This window comes from Tamandua tetradactyla, chromosome 6 (assembly GCF_023851605.1).
Source record: "Tamandua tetradactyla isolate mTamTet1 chromosome 6, mTamTet1.pri, whole genome shotgun sequence".
NCBI lineage: Eukaryota > Metazoa > Chordata > Mammalia > Pilosa > Myrmecophagidae > Tamandua > Tamandua tetradactyla.
In genome coordinates this window covers 108,169,084-108,188,020 of record NC_135332.1, presented here as the reverse complement: position 1 = coordinate 108,188,020, position 18,937 = coordinate 108,169,084, and the positions used below count along the sequence as shown (strand labels likewise).

General features: G+C 41.1%; 1 protein-coding gene across 1 annotated transcript in view; it reads left to right on the top strand.

Moving 5' to 3' along the window:
• Positions 1 to 18,702: 18,702 nt before the first annotated feature.
• Positions 18,703 to 18,937, top strand: part of CYP7B1 (cytochrome P450 family 7 subfamily B member 1) — a 168,160-nt gene continuing 167,925 nt past the window's right edge. The window contains exon 1 of the mRNA XM_077166880.1: positions 18,703 to 18,923. Within this exon, the coding sequence (XP_077022995.1) occupies positions 18,811 to 18,923 (113 nt within the window). The 5' untranslated portion in view covers positions 18,703 to 18,810. The remainder of the gene's footprint in view (positions 18,924 to 18,937) is intronic.

Sequence of the window (18,937 nt, the reverse complement as noted above, 5' to 3'; positions counted from 1 at the left end):
AAAAATTATGCTATGAGGGCTTAAATGTACAGTTCAGTCTTGTTAAAGAACCAAAAATCTATGATGACCTGGAAGGCAACTTTTATCTGTAGCCAAAGAATTAAGATTTCTGAAAAACAAATCCAAATTCTCATCCTATGGATAGCTGAATTACAATACAAATTAAATTTACAACTTCTCAGGTTCTCATAGGGCTTTGATTGGAAAAGAGCCAAGACTGAGAATTAAGAACTTGATTCCACATTGAGGATCTTGAACCCCAAATTCTGCAGAACTTCCTTTGTTGCTTGACAGTCAAAGCCACACTTTTACCTCTCTCTGAAATTAGTACCCTCTTGCCTGAAGTAATTGTTAAAAGGTCATTTCCTTTCAAGGCACTGCTAATCTTTCTCAGAGTCTACTCCTATTTCCTGTTAATTCTTCTATTATAAACAGATCCAAATCCCAGATGGCTCTAGAGAGTCAGGTACAATGACCCATTAAGAGGTGCCATATACACCAAAATAACTGCAAAACTTTCTAAATTCTAATTGACAGAATTTTAGTGAATATGTATGAGATTGAGCCTAAGAATGTTGGAACAGATTAAAGAAACATAAGGTTAGATGGTGTGCTGTTTTGAAACTGTTATATACCCCAGAAAAGTTATGTTCTTTTTTTTAATCCAGTCTTGTGAAGGAAGACCTGTTGTTTAACGTGGGATATTTTGACTAAATTGTTTCCATGGAGATGTGACCCACCCAATCTTGGGTAGGATCTTTTTGATTAGGTGGTTTCCATGGAGATGTATCTTTGCCCATTCAAAGTGTGTCTTAATCTGCTTATTGGAGTCCTTTAAGAGGGAATCATTTTGGAAAAAGCTTCAGAACTAACACACATAGAAACATTTGGAGATGCAGAAAGAAAATACCCCCAGGGAAGCTGTTTGAAACCAGAAGCCAAAGGACCAGCAGATACCTGTCACATCTCTTCCCAGATCAGTCTTTCTTGAGTCAAGGTATCTTTCTCTGGATGCCTGAGTTTGGGCATTTTTATGACGTTATAGCTGTAAACTTGTATCTTAATAAATTCCCTTTATAAAAGCCAACCCATTTCTGGTATATTGCATTCCAGAAGTATTAGCAAACCAAAAAAATGGGCATAATTATTGATATCATTGCACTAAGGAGAGATTCTGGAGCATGAGCAGATGGCAAACATTCTAACTGTTGCTTGTGGTTGACTGAAACTTGGACCCCAAAGTGGCTTAGATGGAATGAATTTCAGATACTAGCACCTCTTATCGATTCTGGCAGATGACATGGCAAACTTTTTCTTAAAGGTCCTGATGGTAATGATTTTAGGCTGTGGACCATGCAGTCTATGTTACAACTATTCAACTCTGTCATTTTAGCCTAAAACCAGTCTTAAACAATAAGTAAAGGAGTGGGTATGGCTATGTTCCAGCAAAACTTTATTTACAAACAGGTAGCCTATGGACTGTAGTTTGTAAACCAAAGGAAAATACCTAACATCTAGGGAGATCAGAATGCTGAAGTGGACTTACCAGGTAAGGCCTGCTCACCCACTTTCAAAGTAAATCTCCTGGGAAGATCCACTGAGTATTCTCATCAATGAAGGAAGCACAAGTATCTCTGAAGAGTTTCAGATCTGCCATTCTTTGCAGACCAGGATAGACATTTGGAAAAGTCTCCATCATGTTTATTATTATTATTATTAACCAAACAATTGGTTAAACCATTATTTAAACAAATAATTGGTTAAACTATTATTAACCAAACAATTATAGAAATCAAGAGGTTGATGGAGTTTGGCTTGGGTTCACTTCACAGTGGGCTTGGCAGGTCCCTGAATGCACCAATCGTTATTTTTCAGTTCTAAAATTCATAGCTAGAATAAACATAGTCAGCAATTGGCAGAATCCCCACATTGGTACTTTGACCTGAGAGTGAAGGCTATTAATGTGGCAAAGGTCAAACAGAAATCTCCAGAACTTCTTTGACCTAACAAAAATTCAAGCAAAAGCAATTTCACCTACATAGAGGGATTGCAGATATTAGTGCCTCCTCAAGGACATAAATAATGCAAGGGTGTTGATTTCTATTATATCTCCATTTCATTTGCCTATTTGGCTTATGGAGAAGACAGATGGATATTAAAGAATGACAATAGAGTATTGTAAAACTTCAAAAGTGATTATTCCAATTGCATCTTTTGTGTCAGATGTGATTTTTCTATTGACCTAAATCAACACAACTCCTGGCACACTAAAGCATTAATCTAGCAAACATTGTTTAAGCAAATATCTGATTAGACTAGCATTATGCTTTTGCATTTGTTAGGTATACATTAGATACACCTTTGTATATAGCCCTCTGTCACCAAAATAGATGCTTATCACTTCACTGATGTTAATATGCTGGTTGGTCCTCGTAGTTAGAAAACAACACTTCCCTGGGCATCCATTAAACACCTAATTGCCATCTCAGTAAAATTTTTAGGGGTCCAGTGGCCAGGAGTCAGGAAGGAAAAGTTGTTGCATCTAACTTGTTCTACCTCAAGAAAGAGAGAGACACAACGCCTAAATTCTGTTTGGAGTCTGTAGGAAACATATACCTCATACAGTTCTGATAATCAATCTATTTACTGAATAACCTGGAAGACTTCAGTCTTGAGGGGTGCCCAGGGCCAGACAAAGCTCTGAAAAGGTTCAGGCTGTTGTATGAGATGCTCTGCTACTTTGGTCATTTGATGCAGCAGGTCTAATTGTAACCGGAGAGTCTACGGGAGATAGAGATGCTGTATAGAGCTATTGGCAGTCCTTAAAGGTGCACCACAGTTCAAACCTTTAAGATTTCAGAGCAAAACATCTTTTCTGCAGATAACTATTCTCCTTTTGAGAAGCAACTTTTGGCTTGCCTCAGGGCCGTCATGGGGATGAATCACTTGATCATGGACCATCAAGTTACCATGAGACATGAGTTGCCCATCATGACCTGGGGCTGACCCACTGAACCATAAAGTTGACTATGCCCAGTAACACTCCATCATCAAGTGGAACTATCATATATGAGATCAGGCTCAAAAAGATCCTAAAGGCACAAGCAATTTCCATGAACAATTGGCTCAGACTTCTAAGGCTCATATTTCTACTACATTATATTATTTTTCTTAACCCGCAACTATTTGCTATGAGCAAGTGACTCAAAAAGAAACAAATAATAATTTCAGCCTTGTTTACAAAGAGTATGGCATGATATGTTGATATCACCTGAACGTGAACAGTTAAAACATTGCAGTTCCATACAGGGCAGCCCCCAAAGAATAATTGTGAAAGGAAATCCTCCAAGTAGGCATAACTTCAGAAAATGTACCTGGTCTCCTGGAAGAAGAAATGACAAGAAATAGAGATATGGGCAGTGGCTAATTGTTTAGTTTAGGATTAGGGATTTAGAAGAAGAATGATCAGAAAATTGTTCACAAGGAGGTCTGGGGAAGAAGTATGTAGATAGACTCCCCCAAAAAGCATTAAGTATAATGTTTATTTTTGTCTCGTGAATACTTTCCAAAGAGCAACCTCAACAGAAGATCTTAATAAATGGCTTTTTCTCCATCCATTCCTGTCTTTGGCCAATAGGCTCATGAACAAATGGCCATGATGGCAGTGTTGGAGATTATACATGGGCTTAGCAACATGGATTTCCACTTACCCAGGCTAAACTGACTGTAGCTAGCTACTGCTGAGCATCCAACCTACCAATAGCACAGACCAATACTGAATCCCTGATATGGCAAGAATAACTGGAGAAACCAGCCAGTGGCAAATTGATTGCATTGGGCCACAATTCTGTAATGGTAGAGGCAGGGCTTTGTTCTAACTAGAATAGATTCTAAACTTTGGCTATGGATGTGCTTTCCTGGTAGCAATGTTTCTGCAAAACTATTGTACCTATTTCACTGCCATAATATTCCAAGTAGAAATGATGCTCACCAAATAACTTATTTTATAGCAAATGAAGTGTAGCATGGGATCATGCTCATGGAATTCACCAGAATTTACAGTCACCTTTATTGTGAAGTAACTTGCCTTATAAAGTAGTGGCATCGCTTCATAATGCTTACAGCATCAGCTATGTTACAACACTTTAAGGGGCTCAGTTAATGTCCTCTAAGATGCAATATATGCTCTGAATCAGTGATCAATATATGTTGTTGCTACTTATCCTATAGACAAGATTCATGGGTTCAGATATGGGGTGTGCTCCTGCTGCTATCACTAACCCTAATGACCTGTGAGCATAAGTTTTGCTTCTTCTTTCTCTGCAACTTTGGGCTCTGCTAACATACAGGCCTTAGTTCCTAAGGCAGAAATGCTCCCACCAAGCTTAATAACACTGGTTCCACTAAACTGGATGCTAAGATTGCTACCCGGTCAATTTATATTCCCCATACTACTTAACAAATAGACAAAGAAAGGAGTTACCAGGTGGCTGGGATGACTGATTCTGACCATCTGAAAGAAAGTGGGCTGCTACTAGTAAAATGTGAACAAATTGAAGAGTGTCTGGAGGACAAGAGATCTTCTATGACACCTTTTAGTACTCCTTTGTTCTTCCTATGAAAAATAAGTAGAAAAAACATGATAACCAATACAAGTAGGAATGCTAATAGCACAGACCCTTCAGACATCAAGATTTAGGTCATCCCACCACTCCACCATGACTAGCTGAGGTGCGCTCTGAGAACAAAGAGAAGATGGAATGAGTAGTGGAAGGAGAAATTCATAAACACCAGCTGTGACTTTGAGACTAAATGCAGAAACCAAGGACTAGAGTAGTAATGAATATTTCTTCCTTCATTTGGTATTAATATATTTATTTGATATAAATATTATATATATGAATATATAAACCAGCTCTCTTTTTTCTTTTATCCTCTCTCATTTCATTACCTAACCTAATGTGCATTAACAATGGTTAAAATTATATCTCAGTATTTAAGTAAGAGGTTATCAATACGATATCATTCATATTTTACAACTTCAACTTCTGTGTGAGACTTAAGAGACAGATGTTCACTGGGTGCAAAATTTATATTTTCTGTACTGCATTTCTTAACTTAACTTGTCTGGTCAATTTAGTTGAACACCACAAATACATGGAATCTTGAACAGGCATGAGATTTTGTTGCTTTGTCCAGGTTAGTGTGATGCCCTGATAAATCCCAGAATGATTTGGGCAGTGAATAAAGAAGAATTTGAAAAGTCCCCTTGGGGGGCTGGGGAGAAAGGAGGAAAGATTCAATTTCCCCATCTGGAGAATTTCTGATATTCTCGCAAGCAGTGGGGACAACCAAATCAACAGGCCAAGCTCTTGATCTTGAGGTTCGCCCCTATGAAACTTATTCCTGCAAAGGATAGGGTAAGCCTACTTAAAATTAGGCCTACGAGTCACCCCCAGAGAACCTCTTTTGCTGCTCATGACCTCTCTTTCTAAGCCAACTGAGCAGGTGAACTCATTTCCCTCCCTCCTACGTGGGACATAGCTCCCAGGGCTATAAATCTCCTTGGCAATGTGAGATAGAACTCCAGGGAGTCAGGACCCAGCATCAAGGGATTCAGAAAGCCTGCTTGACTCAAAAGGAAAAGAGAAATGATATAAAATAAAGTTTCAGTGGCTGAGAGATTTCAAACAGAGTCAAGAGATTATCTGGAAGTTATTCTTATGCATTATAGAGATATCCCTTTTTAGGTTATGGTGTATTGGAGTAGCTGGAGGGAAGTACCTGAAAGTGTTGAGCTATGTTCCAGTGGCCTATATTTTTGAAGATGATTGTATAAAGATATAATATTTACAACGTGACTGTGTGATTGTGAAAACCTTGTGTCTGATGCTCTGTGTTTCCAGGGTGTGGATGGATGAGTAAAAAATATTGATAAAAAATAAATAAATAGGGAGGACAAAGGGTAAAATAAATGGATAGATGGAAATACTAGTGGTCAATGAAAGGGAGGCATAAGGTGTATGGTATGTATGAGTTTTTCTCTTTTCGTTTTCTTTATCTGGAGTGATACAAATGTCCTAAAAAATGATCATGGTGATGAATACACAACTATGTGACGATATTGTGAGGCACTGATTAAACATCATGTATAGAATGCATGTGTGTGAAGATTTCTCAATAAAAATTTAAAAAAGAGGATATCAACGAGTGATTGTGATTAAACTAGAAGGGGAATAAACAACATTCAAAGATGGATGAGGTCGCATTTTTTGGTATTGTTTTTTAAGGGTAGGGTAAGGATATTTTTGGCTGTATGAGAAATAGTTCATCTTGTTATGTGAAAGTATGATTCTGCTAATGCATTTATTTGGAAGATAAATACAGTTACATGATATCAGTATGTATGTCATAGTAACAAGAAGTGCTAGATTTTCCTATTGCTAACTTGGCTAAACCAAGAGCTACCTTTTTTCCAGCATCCTTCTCTAGATGATTAGAGTTGACTAAAGGAGGAAATGTACAAGGTTTTGGAAAGAATGTCCACTATTCTCAGAAGGTCATTGTGATCAGTATGGTGACTGACATTTGCAGAAGTGCCCAGCTATACTCAGCAGTGTGAGCCCAGGTTCTCTTCCCTACTCCTGGCCCCTCTGGCCAATAATAACCCCCAGGACCACCATCAGCTATTTAGCTGCAGTCACAGAAATAGTCACTACACAAAGTCACAGCCTCTTACAAACTTCCTGTATAGCATATACTTCTCCATGAGCCCTCCCTTCTTGGACACACTTCAGTGGCTGAATATTTTTAGATGTTTGGATAGGCCTCAAAGTTCCAACTTGTCTACATATACGAGTGCTTCAGGTAGCCTGGTTAGTGACTCTTGTTCTAATCCTCTGACTCTGCCCTCTATAAAGCATTATCTAGTTGAGATACAATGCAACCTATGAACTATCTAAGTAATTAATTATAAATGTTCTAGTTGGCACATTAGAAAAAGTAAAAAGAAGTAGGTGAAATTAATTTTAATAATATCTCTTATTTAATGCAATAGATCCCAAACATTATCATTCTGACATGTAAATCCATATAAAAAGTATTAATGAGACTCTTCAAATTATTTTTTTCATGCCAAGCCTTGGAAATCTGGTAGCCATATTCTAAGGGCGCAGTAGCCACGTGTGACTAATTGCTACTGAATGGTACTCCTCCCATGTTCACGGGGGTCTAATTCCTTCAATTTACCTCCTATTCCCACAACACTCTGATTTCCCTGACAGGAAATTGATTGATTCAGTGCCTGTCTCTCCCATTTTTTTTGGCAGTAAATTAACCATATTGCAAATTATCCATTCAACCTGTTTGGTTTCAAATTCTGGTTTACCACTCACTCATTGTGTGAATTTGGGCCAGTTACTAATTTTTACCATGCCTGTTTCCTCCTATGCAAAATGGAGGTTGTACTTTCTACTATAGGGGTGTTGTGAGTTTTAAATGAAAAAATGCATCAATGGTCTTAAAACAAACAGTAACTGGTACATTGGAAGTGATCGATAATATTGAATGTTTTTTTTTTTAAGCAATTGAATTTATCTATCTATCCAATAAATATGCATTAAGCGCCTACTATTTTTTTTTAGGTCTGTGTGACTGCAGTGAACTAGTCAGGCAGAATTCCTACCTCAGAAGCTGACATTCTGATGGAAGAGGCTTTCAACAATTCATTACAGAGGATTATTTTTAAATGACAATGTGATAAGTGCTATGAAGACGAAGCCCACAGTGCTAAGTAGGTGAAGAACAAGCAAAGGCTGATCTAGTCTAAGGGAAATCCAGGAAAAGGTTTTCTAGGGAAATGATGTCTCATTTCAGTTCATGAGAAGGTTCAGAATTTAGCTAGTCCAAGGAGGGATGGATGGTTGTTGGGCTGAGGGCAGAAAAGTTTATGCATAAAGACTGAAAGAGAACCAGGACCATTAGGGAATCAGATGACAGCCACAACTAGAGTAGCTGCTAGGAGTGGAGGTGTGAAATAAAGGTAGGATAGTTGTTACGAAGCATAAGCTTGAACATCAAGGGTTTTAAGTTTTAACCAAACAAAAATGTGAGGTCATTGGAGGGATTTAAAAATATTGTAGCAATGTGAATTAGATTTTCTTTTTAAAAATTAATAGCTGTGGTTGCAGTGTGAAGAATGGATTGACAAGTGGGGTGATAGCAAATCTGAGAACTTCAGTGTGGAGGGTCTCGCAGCGGTTCAGGTGACAGCTGGGTGATGCCATCTTGGATTGGGTGATGGCTGTAGAGATGGAAAAGACCTAGACAGATTTAGGATGTATTTTAAGATAGAATTTATATGACTTAGAGGCAGGGATGACTTCCCAGTTTTGGGCATGGGCAACTGGGTGGATGGAGATGCCTTTAAAAAGGCACAGATGTGGGTGAGATTATGAGTTGTGGACTCGCTGAATTCAAGGTACTTGTGAAACAACCATGTGGGTTGCTTACTAGAAGAAATCTGGAGATATACATTCAGGAGCTATTGCATAGATATGATTTTTTTTTAAGCTATTTGTTTTGGGCTTAAGTGCCTGAGATCAAGCCCTTTGACACTGAGCCATCAATTAGAGGAGGACCTGAACAAGGAGACCAAGAAGCAACCAGAGAGGTAAGAGGACTCTAAGGGAGTGTAGTCACTGACGACCAGAGAAGAGAGTATTCAAGAAGGCAAGTGTGCTGTTGAAAGGGCCTGTAAGAGGTGGACTAAAAAATGAACAATGAATCCAGCACCACAGAGGCAGGGATAAAGACAAAAGAATTCTGGTGATCTTCTCATCATACTGTATAAACCTATTTCATCCTCCAGAATGGCCACCTGGGTCTGGGGCTCTGAGGCTATTGCTTTGTGAAACAGGAAAAATATTATCTTCTTTTTGGCCACACCTGAATGCAAGCATCATAAACAAATATTGCTGTGGGTTTTCAGCATCTTAGAGAAATTTTAGTGAAATAGATCTTTTATATATATATATAGTTTTCATTTTCCAAGGTTTGCTTTCAAATTCTAAAGGAAATAAGAGAGGTAGAGACATAGGAAAAAGGAATGGCCACTAACCTAAAAATGATCCCTTCTCTCTCCCACTGATCCTTTATATTCTGGACAAGTTGCATATTTCATACAGCCCTTAATCTCTTATGGAGGTGGACCCCTTTCAGGCCTGCCCAGATGTCGCTTAGGACATTAATAAATTCTTACAGCAAACACAATTGAAGCTTTCAAGATGAAGTCCCTGCTATAAAGGCAGGGACTTATAAAGGAGATGTTTCCTTTATAAAATGAATACTGAGCCACAAGAGAAACTGTTGTTTATTCTTGTTATCATGGCATGTGACTCTAGGACTGTCTGCAAACTTTGGAGTCCAGATCATTTAGTTGGGGGTGAGGGTGGAGGTGCAGTAAGATCAGTTCCAGCATCTGTCCCTTGGGGCTCCTGCCATAGATTCATTTCAGTTCTCAGAAATGACCAAAAAAAGCCTGCCCTCTGCCCCTTCTAAATTATTTTTGTACGCATGATGCTTTCTTTGAATTAGAACTTCAATGTTCTGTGCATACTGACCAAAGATCTAGTAATCTCTTTGAGAAAGGAGCTTTATTGCATGGCAGGTTGATAAATAAAGGATTGAGAAATGATATTCAGACCAATAAAGTAGAATCCAGCTGCTTATACTGTCCAGCTCAAGAACTTGAACAAGTTTATGGGAATAATGTACAGGTAAAATATAGATGAACATGTTCAGCTAGGTTACCAGCACATCAATTTTTTCAACTTCATTCATCCAATAAATATTCACTGAGCACCTACTAAGTGCCCCACACTCTGCCAATCATTGTATGTACAGTGTTGAAGACAGACAGCAGACACAATGCTCATTCTCAGGGAGATTTCAGGGTATATAACAATAATATTGTAGAGTATATTAGTCATCTCATTCAGTTGTCCAGGGGTCACAGAAGAGAATTATTCCTTATCAATGTGAAAATTCTTCGTCAACTCGAAAAGACTATGCTAGTTCATTTTTAGATGTCTAATTACAAAATAATTATATTTCGATTCCGATTGCAGAAATGCAGAGACAAGTGGGAGGGGAGAATTCTAATATACATTTTATTTTCCATGTGAACATTAGAAATGGCCTTAAAACACTGGATTATGTTTGTCTTGGCCTGGGGATTGTGCAAGTTTTAGAGGGCTAAAGGTTTTGCTGAGGCTGGTGGCAGCAAGAGTCTACGTAAGGAGGAGATAAGCAGATTGCTGGGAACTGATAAAGAAGAAAGCAGAAAGGGACAGGGACATAGACAGAGAAATTATGAGCACCCTGAACATCCAGAGGCAGTAAGGAAAAATTCCAAAATGGCTGTATCAGCTCTTGGATCTTTCTAGACCAAGAATCTAGTCTATAAAGGGGTTTGTGGAGAGGAGGGTGGGGAGTGGAAAAAAGACATAGCATGTCTATACATGTGATCCTCTGAGGATCCTAAATACGCTGAAGGGACCCATGTTGATATTTGTCAGTCTGTATTTATTCTAATTGACCAGTCACCGTTGTTAGAGCATCTAAAGGATGGGAGAGAAGGGACATTATCTCCTACTATGCTGGTTTGAAAGGAAGTATGCCCCCTAGAAAAGCCACGTTTTCATCAAAATCTCATTTCATAAAGGTGGAGTAGTCCCTATTCAATACTGTGTGTTTGAAACTGTAATCAGATCATTTCCTCGGATGATGTGATTTAGTCAAGAGTGGTTGTTAAATTGGATTAGGTGATGACACGTCTCCACTCCCTTGGGTGGTCTTGATTGGTTTACTGGAGTCCTATAAAAGAGGAAACATTTTGGAGAATAAAACAAGATTCAGAGAGAGCAGAGCAGAATGACATAGCCACAAGAAGCAGAAAGTCCACCAGCCAGTAACCTTTGGAGACGAAGAAGGAAAACGCCTCCTGGGGAGCTTCATGAAGCAGGAAGCCAGGAGAATAAGCTAGCAGATGATGCTGTGTTCACCATGTGCCCTTCCAGATGAGAGAGGAACCCTGACCGTGTTTACCATGTGCCCTTCTACTTGAGAGAGAAACCGTGAACTTCATCAGTCTTCCAGACCAAGGTATCCTTCCCTGGATGCCTTTGATTGGACATTTCTATAGACTTGTTTTAATTGGGACATTTTCTTGGCCTTAGAACTATTAAATTAGCAATTTATTAAATTCCCCTTTTTAAATGCCATTCTGTTTCTGGTATTTTGCATTCTGGCAGCTGGCAAACTACAACACCTACTTTTCCTAACATCCAGTTACCTTCTGAAAGAGAAAATGATTAATTAATTTCATTTTTTTAATGTCTGTGATGATGACGATGACTGTGGTGGTGACTATGATGAAGACACTGTGGAGACATTGCACGCTCGCTGTTCAAGAGCCATGCTTTGAAAGTCACCTGGGATGGGAGTCTCCAAGGCTTGCACAAATAAAAGATGCTAAATTGCTTTGCATTCCAATGAGGTAACTGAGGTTTGATGAAGGAAATTCTGGAGGGAGAGAGGGAGCAGAGAAGCTTCACTCTGCCAGGGTGAAAAGAAAGAAAATACGTACGGCAATGTGGCCCAACAGTATTGGAGAGACGTAAAATGTTGAAGATTTTTGGTGTAATTCTTTGTTCTATACAGTACGGGCCCTTGCAAATCTGCTGTGACTTCAGTTCTGTGCTTGGGTTTCTCGTAGAAGTGAAGGTACACATTTCTGCCTTCTGGTTACTTGTTGTGGGAGGACCAAAAGGAGATCTGGTAAATGCAGATACAGGTGTCTGGAAGCCCCTGACTGATTATGCGTCTGTATGTCCATCCTAATTGTATTTCAACCCTCTTGAGCAAACAATTAGACTGATTTTCAGAATCATCAAAAATCAATAAATTTCCTCTTTCATTAGAGCTACAAATGTTTGCTCATAAATCAGACTATTCAAAACTTCCAGTATATTGCTATTATAATCATTTTTAAATAAACGTCAAAATTCAGCAATCTTTGATGGTGGAAAAATGCCAAAGCTCAGAGAAGATAGTAAAAAGGAATGCATCAAACCATGGAAATGTTCGTGATCAGAAAGCTGGAGTGGGAAATAAAGAAAAGACTCGAGGATCCTGGAGGGAATGAATTTGACCTTTTTCCCTTGAGAAGTTGAATAGGAAAGACAGGGCTGCAAATAGAATTCACAAATGACTAGACAGATAGGAATGGTGAGGGGAAGAGGGAATGGAATTTTTCTGGTCATTGAAGAAGGGCATGGCAGAACCTACGATGAGCCCACAGGAGCCAGCCCACTGTGGCTTTCCTGATGAGAGTGGCCGGGCTGCTTCACGAAGCCGTACTGTGACAGGCAGAGCAAATCAAACAGAACTCTTAAGTGTAAGAGAAGAACTGTCCCAAACCTGATCTACAGCACATTTTGGCCTAATGACATTTATAACCAACTTGAGGGAAGGAGCCGTATGAAAAGCCCAGCTGGTTTTCTATAAAATTTAATGGGATTTAGGCTTCTGTGGGAAAACTATTTACTCGCCCTCATGACTAGCTAGTTATCTAGTTATTGTCATCTGTCAGCCAAGAATTGGGAGGTTGTCAACCATTCTCTTTCTTTCGTAGCTAATTTAATGACGATTAGCTAACATTCTCTTTATATAAGAATGCTAATCGAGGTAATTGTATGGATTGTCTTCCTGGAGGCTGTTTTCTTGTTGGAGGATTGTAATAAAACTTTGACCCATAAACAAACCACCTACAGTTTTTTTCTTACAGATTAGAAGTGTTTAGTAAGTATCTTTGATTTCTATAGCAGCTCAGAAAAGAGAGTTAGTGTTACTATAGGTATTCTGCTAGTGAGAGAGAAAACAATTCCAAAATGAATTAATGCAAGAAATCATCCTCATCTGGGTGCTACTTGTCCCTGATGGTTTTCTGTGTCACTGTAGTAGACATTGTGCTGTGTCACCAGATTCTGTCAGAATGGACGGATCTATGTTTCAAGCATCTGGGAATATTACCAGCTGCTGCAGCTAAAGAGAACCCCCTTACCCAATGTCACTCTCCCTTTCCCAGGACTGTCCACAACCTATGACTGTTTGACGTGGTGCTGTAGAGGCTTGGATACCTTTCCCCACCGTGGGACAATTTTGAAGGGCCATCCTCATTCTGGATTTCCCCGTGGCTCAGCTGAGCCCTTCGCTGGGACTACATCACGGCCCCATTTCTCTCCTGCCTCTCTGTTTCCTTCACTTTCCCCACCCGTGATGTTGGTCCAAGAGCATGCTCCTGCTCCCTTCCAGAATCTGTTTCCCAGGAAACAGGTACAAACAGCAGAACCTGGTGGGAGAGGAGGGGTGGGCACGGGTAGATTTTATTTCAGACCAGTGCTCTCTTCTTTTTTGCTTCTCAGAGGACTAGCCTGGTCCAGGGCAAAAAAAAAAAAAAAAGTTCTTGGGAGATATAAAGTTTCCTTGGTGAACCCAGGAAGCTAGGGGATGGGAAAGGGGGGAGGTGATTCTTACCAAAAGGGACATTCAGGGAGAGTCTTGTGCTTTCCATTCTCAGGATTCTGGATCCAGATGTTAATTGGGAAATGAAATGCTTGAGAAGCCAGTGAGTCAGAGAGACAGACAGAGTGACTCTTGGACTTGTCATGGAAAGTAGGGTCAGATCGTGAGACTGAGCTAAGGCTTAGCATGGGAGTGCGAACTTCTAAGCAAAGAATTCAAAATTCAAGTTTGTGTAAGTAATGCCAAGACTGTTAAACAAGAAATGACAAAATTCTTGAATCTTTTCCTTCCTCTTGGAGATAATCAGAGCCATCTGTTCCACCATTTTTTAAAGCTGCTTCAAAATAATTATATTCAGGTCTTACCTAAAATTAAAAGTAACTACATTTTCTTACTGAGTCCCTATTGTTGGGTCCCTTTGTTCATCCAACAAGCATTTTATTGAGTAAGTTTGCTTGCCACTGAGAAGGGTGCTAGGTCAACACTATAAACTGGCTTTCCAGGGGAAAGGAAAAACTGAAGCAAAGAGAAAATATGTGCCCTGGTCTGAACTGTAAAGAAAGACAAAAGGAAAGGAAGCATTTAAGCGTAAGATATTTTTAGTCAAGTCCAGCACCTGCATCCATGGTGCCTCACTATTTACTAGATGTGCCAAATGAGACAATAACTTCCAGGCTTATAACCGTCTCAATATATACTGTTATTGCCATCTCAGCCGCAATCAGAGCTTGAATGGCTTCCTTAAGGAAACAAGAAGCTTCACATTTTACATTTTAATTGGGCAGAAGTAGCACATCAACAAGCTAACACCTCAGCTGGGCTGACTTTGTCTGATAAACTCATTTCTAATTATACCTGCGCCAGTGGAGCAGAAGGTTCTCAGTTGTGAAAAAAGGGAGACGCTCCAGGACTTTTCCATCGTTATATGGTTATTCCTCAGTCTTTAGGGAAGGGAGTCTTCCATTATTTTACTGATAGGGAAACAGACCAGCTTCAGAGCTAGACAGGAGCTGAGGTAGGCAAGGTGCAAAGCGGAGGCCCAGTATTCTCACAGGAGACCCTCAGTAATGGGGGGTTCAGGTAAAAACAGGGTACACTGAAATGGAGGCAAGAGTGATTGAATGACTGAATGGGTAACTCTTAAGATTGAAAACTCCTAGGAGTGCAAGGGAGTACAGTGGAAGGAGGGTGCTCCAAAACTCTTTGAGTCCTGGTATACTTCTTGTAAAATGGAATAATAATAACTCCTACATAAGAGATTTTGAAGGTGAGATGAAACAATGCATGGAAAACATGAAGCTGAACCTGGCACAGAGCAGACCCTCTCAAACGATATTCTTTCCTTCTTTCATCTCTTCCTCCCTTCTTCCACTTCACAATTTTGCCTAGGGTTGGTCTTAATTCTAACAGAAGGTGACACAAAAATCAAAGTGAGCTTCTTCAAAACTCATGGGAATGGCACAAAGAGAACAGTTGTCATTCTGTTCTCTGTAATTACAGAGGATTGTGCTTTGATATGATTCAGAAACCAATCTATATTTCATGTTAAAAGTTGACAGGACCTTTCAGGCTTGAGCACTGAAGTCTGATTTCAGGGACTTCTGGATATGGGAAAAGAGAGTATGTAGAATTCTGCTTTGGCATTTTCTGCAGTGGGACTTTTAAATGTTTCCCAATATTTGAAGCCTCCAATCTACTCTTGCTCCAGCAGATGATTTGCTTCCTGTCTTAGTTTGCCAAGTCCATTATGACAAATACCACACACTGGGTTGGCTTAAACAAGAGTTTGTTGGATTCCAGTTTTGGAGGCTAGAACTCCAACATCAAGGTATGGGCAGGCCAATTTTCTTCAGAGTCTGCAGCGTTCTGTTGCTGATTTGCAGAAATCTTTGGAGTTTCTTGGCTTGCATCTCCACCTCCACCACATGGCGATCTGCCTCATTCTCTGGCTTCTTCTAATTCCCAGCTTCTACTCACTAACTGTGTCCATACTTCTTCTTATAAGGACTCCAGTCATATAGGCTAAAGTCCATCCTGATTCAAACTAACCTCATCTAAGGAGAATCTTTGAAGATTCTATTCATGAACGAGTCCACATCTTAACTAAATCAATCGATGACTCTGTGACTATGGAGGAAGGAGAGAGGAGATATTGAAGGTAACTAGCCATCTTCCCCATGCAGGTGATGTGTATAAAAGGGATATTTTGGAGGTGCAATTGAAGTGAACTGGATTGAACATAGTGATGCTGATAATGGATTACAAAAGCAAATGAGGAATAAAAGATGTCTTTGGATTTTACTTTAACCTGGGAAGGTTACAGGACAGAGGTTCCTTTTAACAGAAATTGAAAACACAAGAGAATATATATTGAAAATTTATTGAGCATATGTCAGAAAGTTACCTAAGTAAGATAACCCTATAGACGCCACAGAATATGACAATGTGGCTCACCAAATTTAGTAGATGAGTTCACCTGCATCCTCCCACTTCCTTAAGACAGTGAGATTAACTGTGTGTTTTGATTCTCATTAATGTGATGAAATGAAATACATAGCACTGTGGCCGGCACATAGAAAATGTTCAATAAATTGGGTAAATGCTTCATATTATTACCTACCTCTTCAAATAGAAGTCATCCAAGAAATCAAATGGAAAATTATAAACGTTGAAGTTTCTTGTAAAAATCAGTGCCAAGTAGCCTTCTGCTGGACCTCTAGCAATGCAAAACTGGCATTGAACACATCCTGTACTGCCTCTGCTCACCAGGCAGTGAGGGAAACCACTCCATTTGCTTTCCCTTGGAGGAGACAGAGTGGTCTTTGGAACTTTCTTTGAAACTGAACCTACAGCAGGAGGCAGAAGGAGGAGCAATAAAAAGAACCTGGACCTGAAGTCAAAGACGGAGATGGGTCAAACATCAGGGTCAAAATACCAGTATAGACCTTAACAGCTTTGGGGCCATAGACAGTGACATACAGAAATTCAGTTATGGAGCACGGACCAGGAGCCAGGCATCTTGGAAGCACTTTAACCTATGTTAGCTCACCTTGGGGTTGGGAGGGGGGCAGTAGAGGGGTGGCAGGGATTGGTACAGACAACACTGTCTAAGAGTTGGTTCCTGTCTTCTATAGCAAGACAGGTAGATTTAGGCACAAATAACTCAGATAATAGTGGGGAAATGTGATGAGGTGAAAGATGGTGACAGAACGTGAGAAGTATTGGGGAGGGAGAGATAAAGTACAACAGGAAGTAGAATTTGTGCTGTACAGTGAGAGGGAGAAATTTAGCATTTGGGAATGGGAACTAAGGTAAATCAGAACACACGGGTAAGGAGGGCAGTGTCTGTATTTGGAACCTCACTTACTCTATGAGACCAAAGAAAGAGAGGTTTATTTTGTCCAAAACCTAAATTTTCTGTAGCACATAATCTAACTCGACCTGTCCAGGTAGATCATTTAAACAACCCACACATAGGGAGCCCAGAATGGGAATTAGAGCTTGTAATTCCGTACAGCTTAATGTAATGCCCAGATACATCCCAAAGTATGTGGAGCAGATAATTAAAAAGCATTGGCCAAGTCCCTTGAAGGATGGGAGAAAAAATATGGAACTATTAAACTGTACCCCCAGGGAAATCCCTGATAACAGTCTGTCTCAAACATAAGGGACTCCCAAGTCAAGAGGCCACATCCTAGCTGGAAAAAATAGGGGCTCTGGCTCTCTTTTGGGTCAGAGACTTCCTTGCTTTCTGACTTTGAGGCATAGGTTTTGTTCTTCCTGCGCTGATTCTTTGCTGTACAAAGAATAACTGCCATAGGTGGTGTCGCCCACATGTTATATTTCAAAATAAAAATAAATAAATTTAGCACTTATTTATTTAAGAGAGAAATTTTTCAGGCAGGGGAAATACCAGAAAAAAGTCTGGAAAGGGCCTAGTGTGAGGGATAGAGAGGCTCAAACCTTAGAGTTATACTGAGCTGTATAAACCAAGAGAGCTGTACAAGGAGACAAATCTTACCCGGCATCTGACTCCAGGGCCAGGATTTTGACTTTATCACAAAGGTGACTGGGAGCCACTGAGATTCCTTAACAGGGTAAAAGCAGGATGAATTCGTGTTTTAGGGAAGCTGCAAAGGGTACGATGGAATGCAAAAGGTCAAAGAGCACTTTGGAAGTTACTCTAATAGTAAGAGATAAGTGGGGATGGAGACAGTGTGCCGAAATGGAGAAAACGGAGAGTTCTTTGGAATAGTCTTTGGTGTATTAGTCGTTTATCAATTCACTGAACCCGGGCAAGTTACTTAACCTGATGCGTTTTGTACTCACTGCAAAATGTTGCTAAAACGTCTATCACAAGTTTGATATGCAGAGTAAATAATCATGCGCGTTCAATACTCAGGCAATGACGTTTTAAAAGTTTCTTACTTGACCACCCGCCTCCCTTTTCTATCATTCTGTCCTAGTACTACCTGTGGGCCTTATAGTACTTCTGTTGTGGCCTTAACGCGCTGTTCCTCAGTCACTTATTTACCTTTGTGTCCTGGTGCCTGCTGTGTGCGTCTCATCAGAACTGCTGGGAGATCACAGTCCACGTTTCTGTATCCCCAGCATCTGGGACAGGGCTTTGCACACAGTTGTTCCTCAATAAAAGCATGTGAGCAGACAGGAGGCAGTAGGTCGGGGGGCAACGTATTCCGCGGGTGCCTGCTGTCCTGTGCTCAGAGAGCGCAGCGGGCACGGTCCCAATCCCCTTCAATGGCAAGGTAGTCCCTCCCGCGGCGCGCGGGCCGAGAGACTCAACTTCGAACGCGAAGCCGAAACCCCCCTCCTCCAGGGCTTCAGGGCTCGTTCTGGGGAAATCCGACCCCCTTTCCCCCCACTTCTTTGGCCCTGCCTCCTGCCCCCGCGGAGCACGGGCGCCGTTTCCCAGAAGCCGAGCGGGGCGGTGCCGGTGGGTGGGAAGTGCGCTGGGAAAGGAGAGTCCGCCAACTTTCCCACTCGGCCTCGGGGGCCCCTCGTGGCATTCCCGGCAGCGCCGTGGGCAGACGCGCCCTCCCCCAGCCCGGGACCGGCTCTGGGCAGCGCGCAGCCGCGAGAAGACTCCGTGGACCGCAGCCGGCGTGCCCCGCGACCGCGCCGCTTGGAGGGAGCCCCCCGACCCCGGCCCGGAGCAGCCCCCCGCGGCCTCGCGCGCACCGGACAGCAGGAACCGTAACCGCGGGCATGGGCGGGTTCTCGCTGGAACCGCTGCTACCGCAGCCCCTCGGTCTCCCGGGCTTGGCCCTCGCCGCTGCCCTGCTGCTCCTAGCTCTGTGCCTGAGCGCCCGAAGGACCAGGTAAGCGCCGGCGG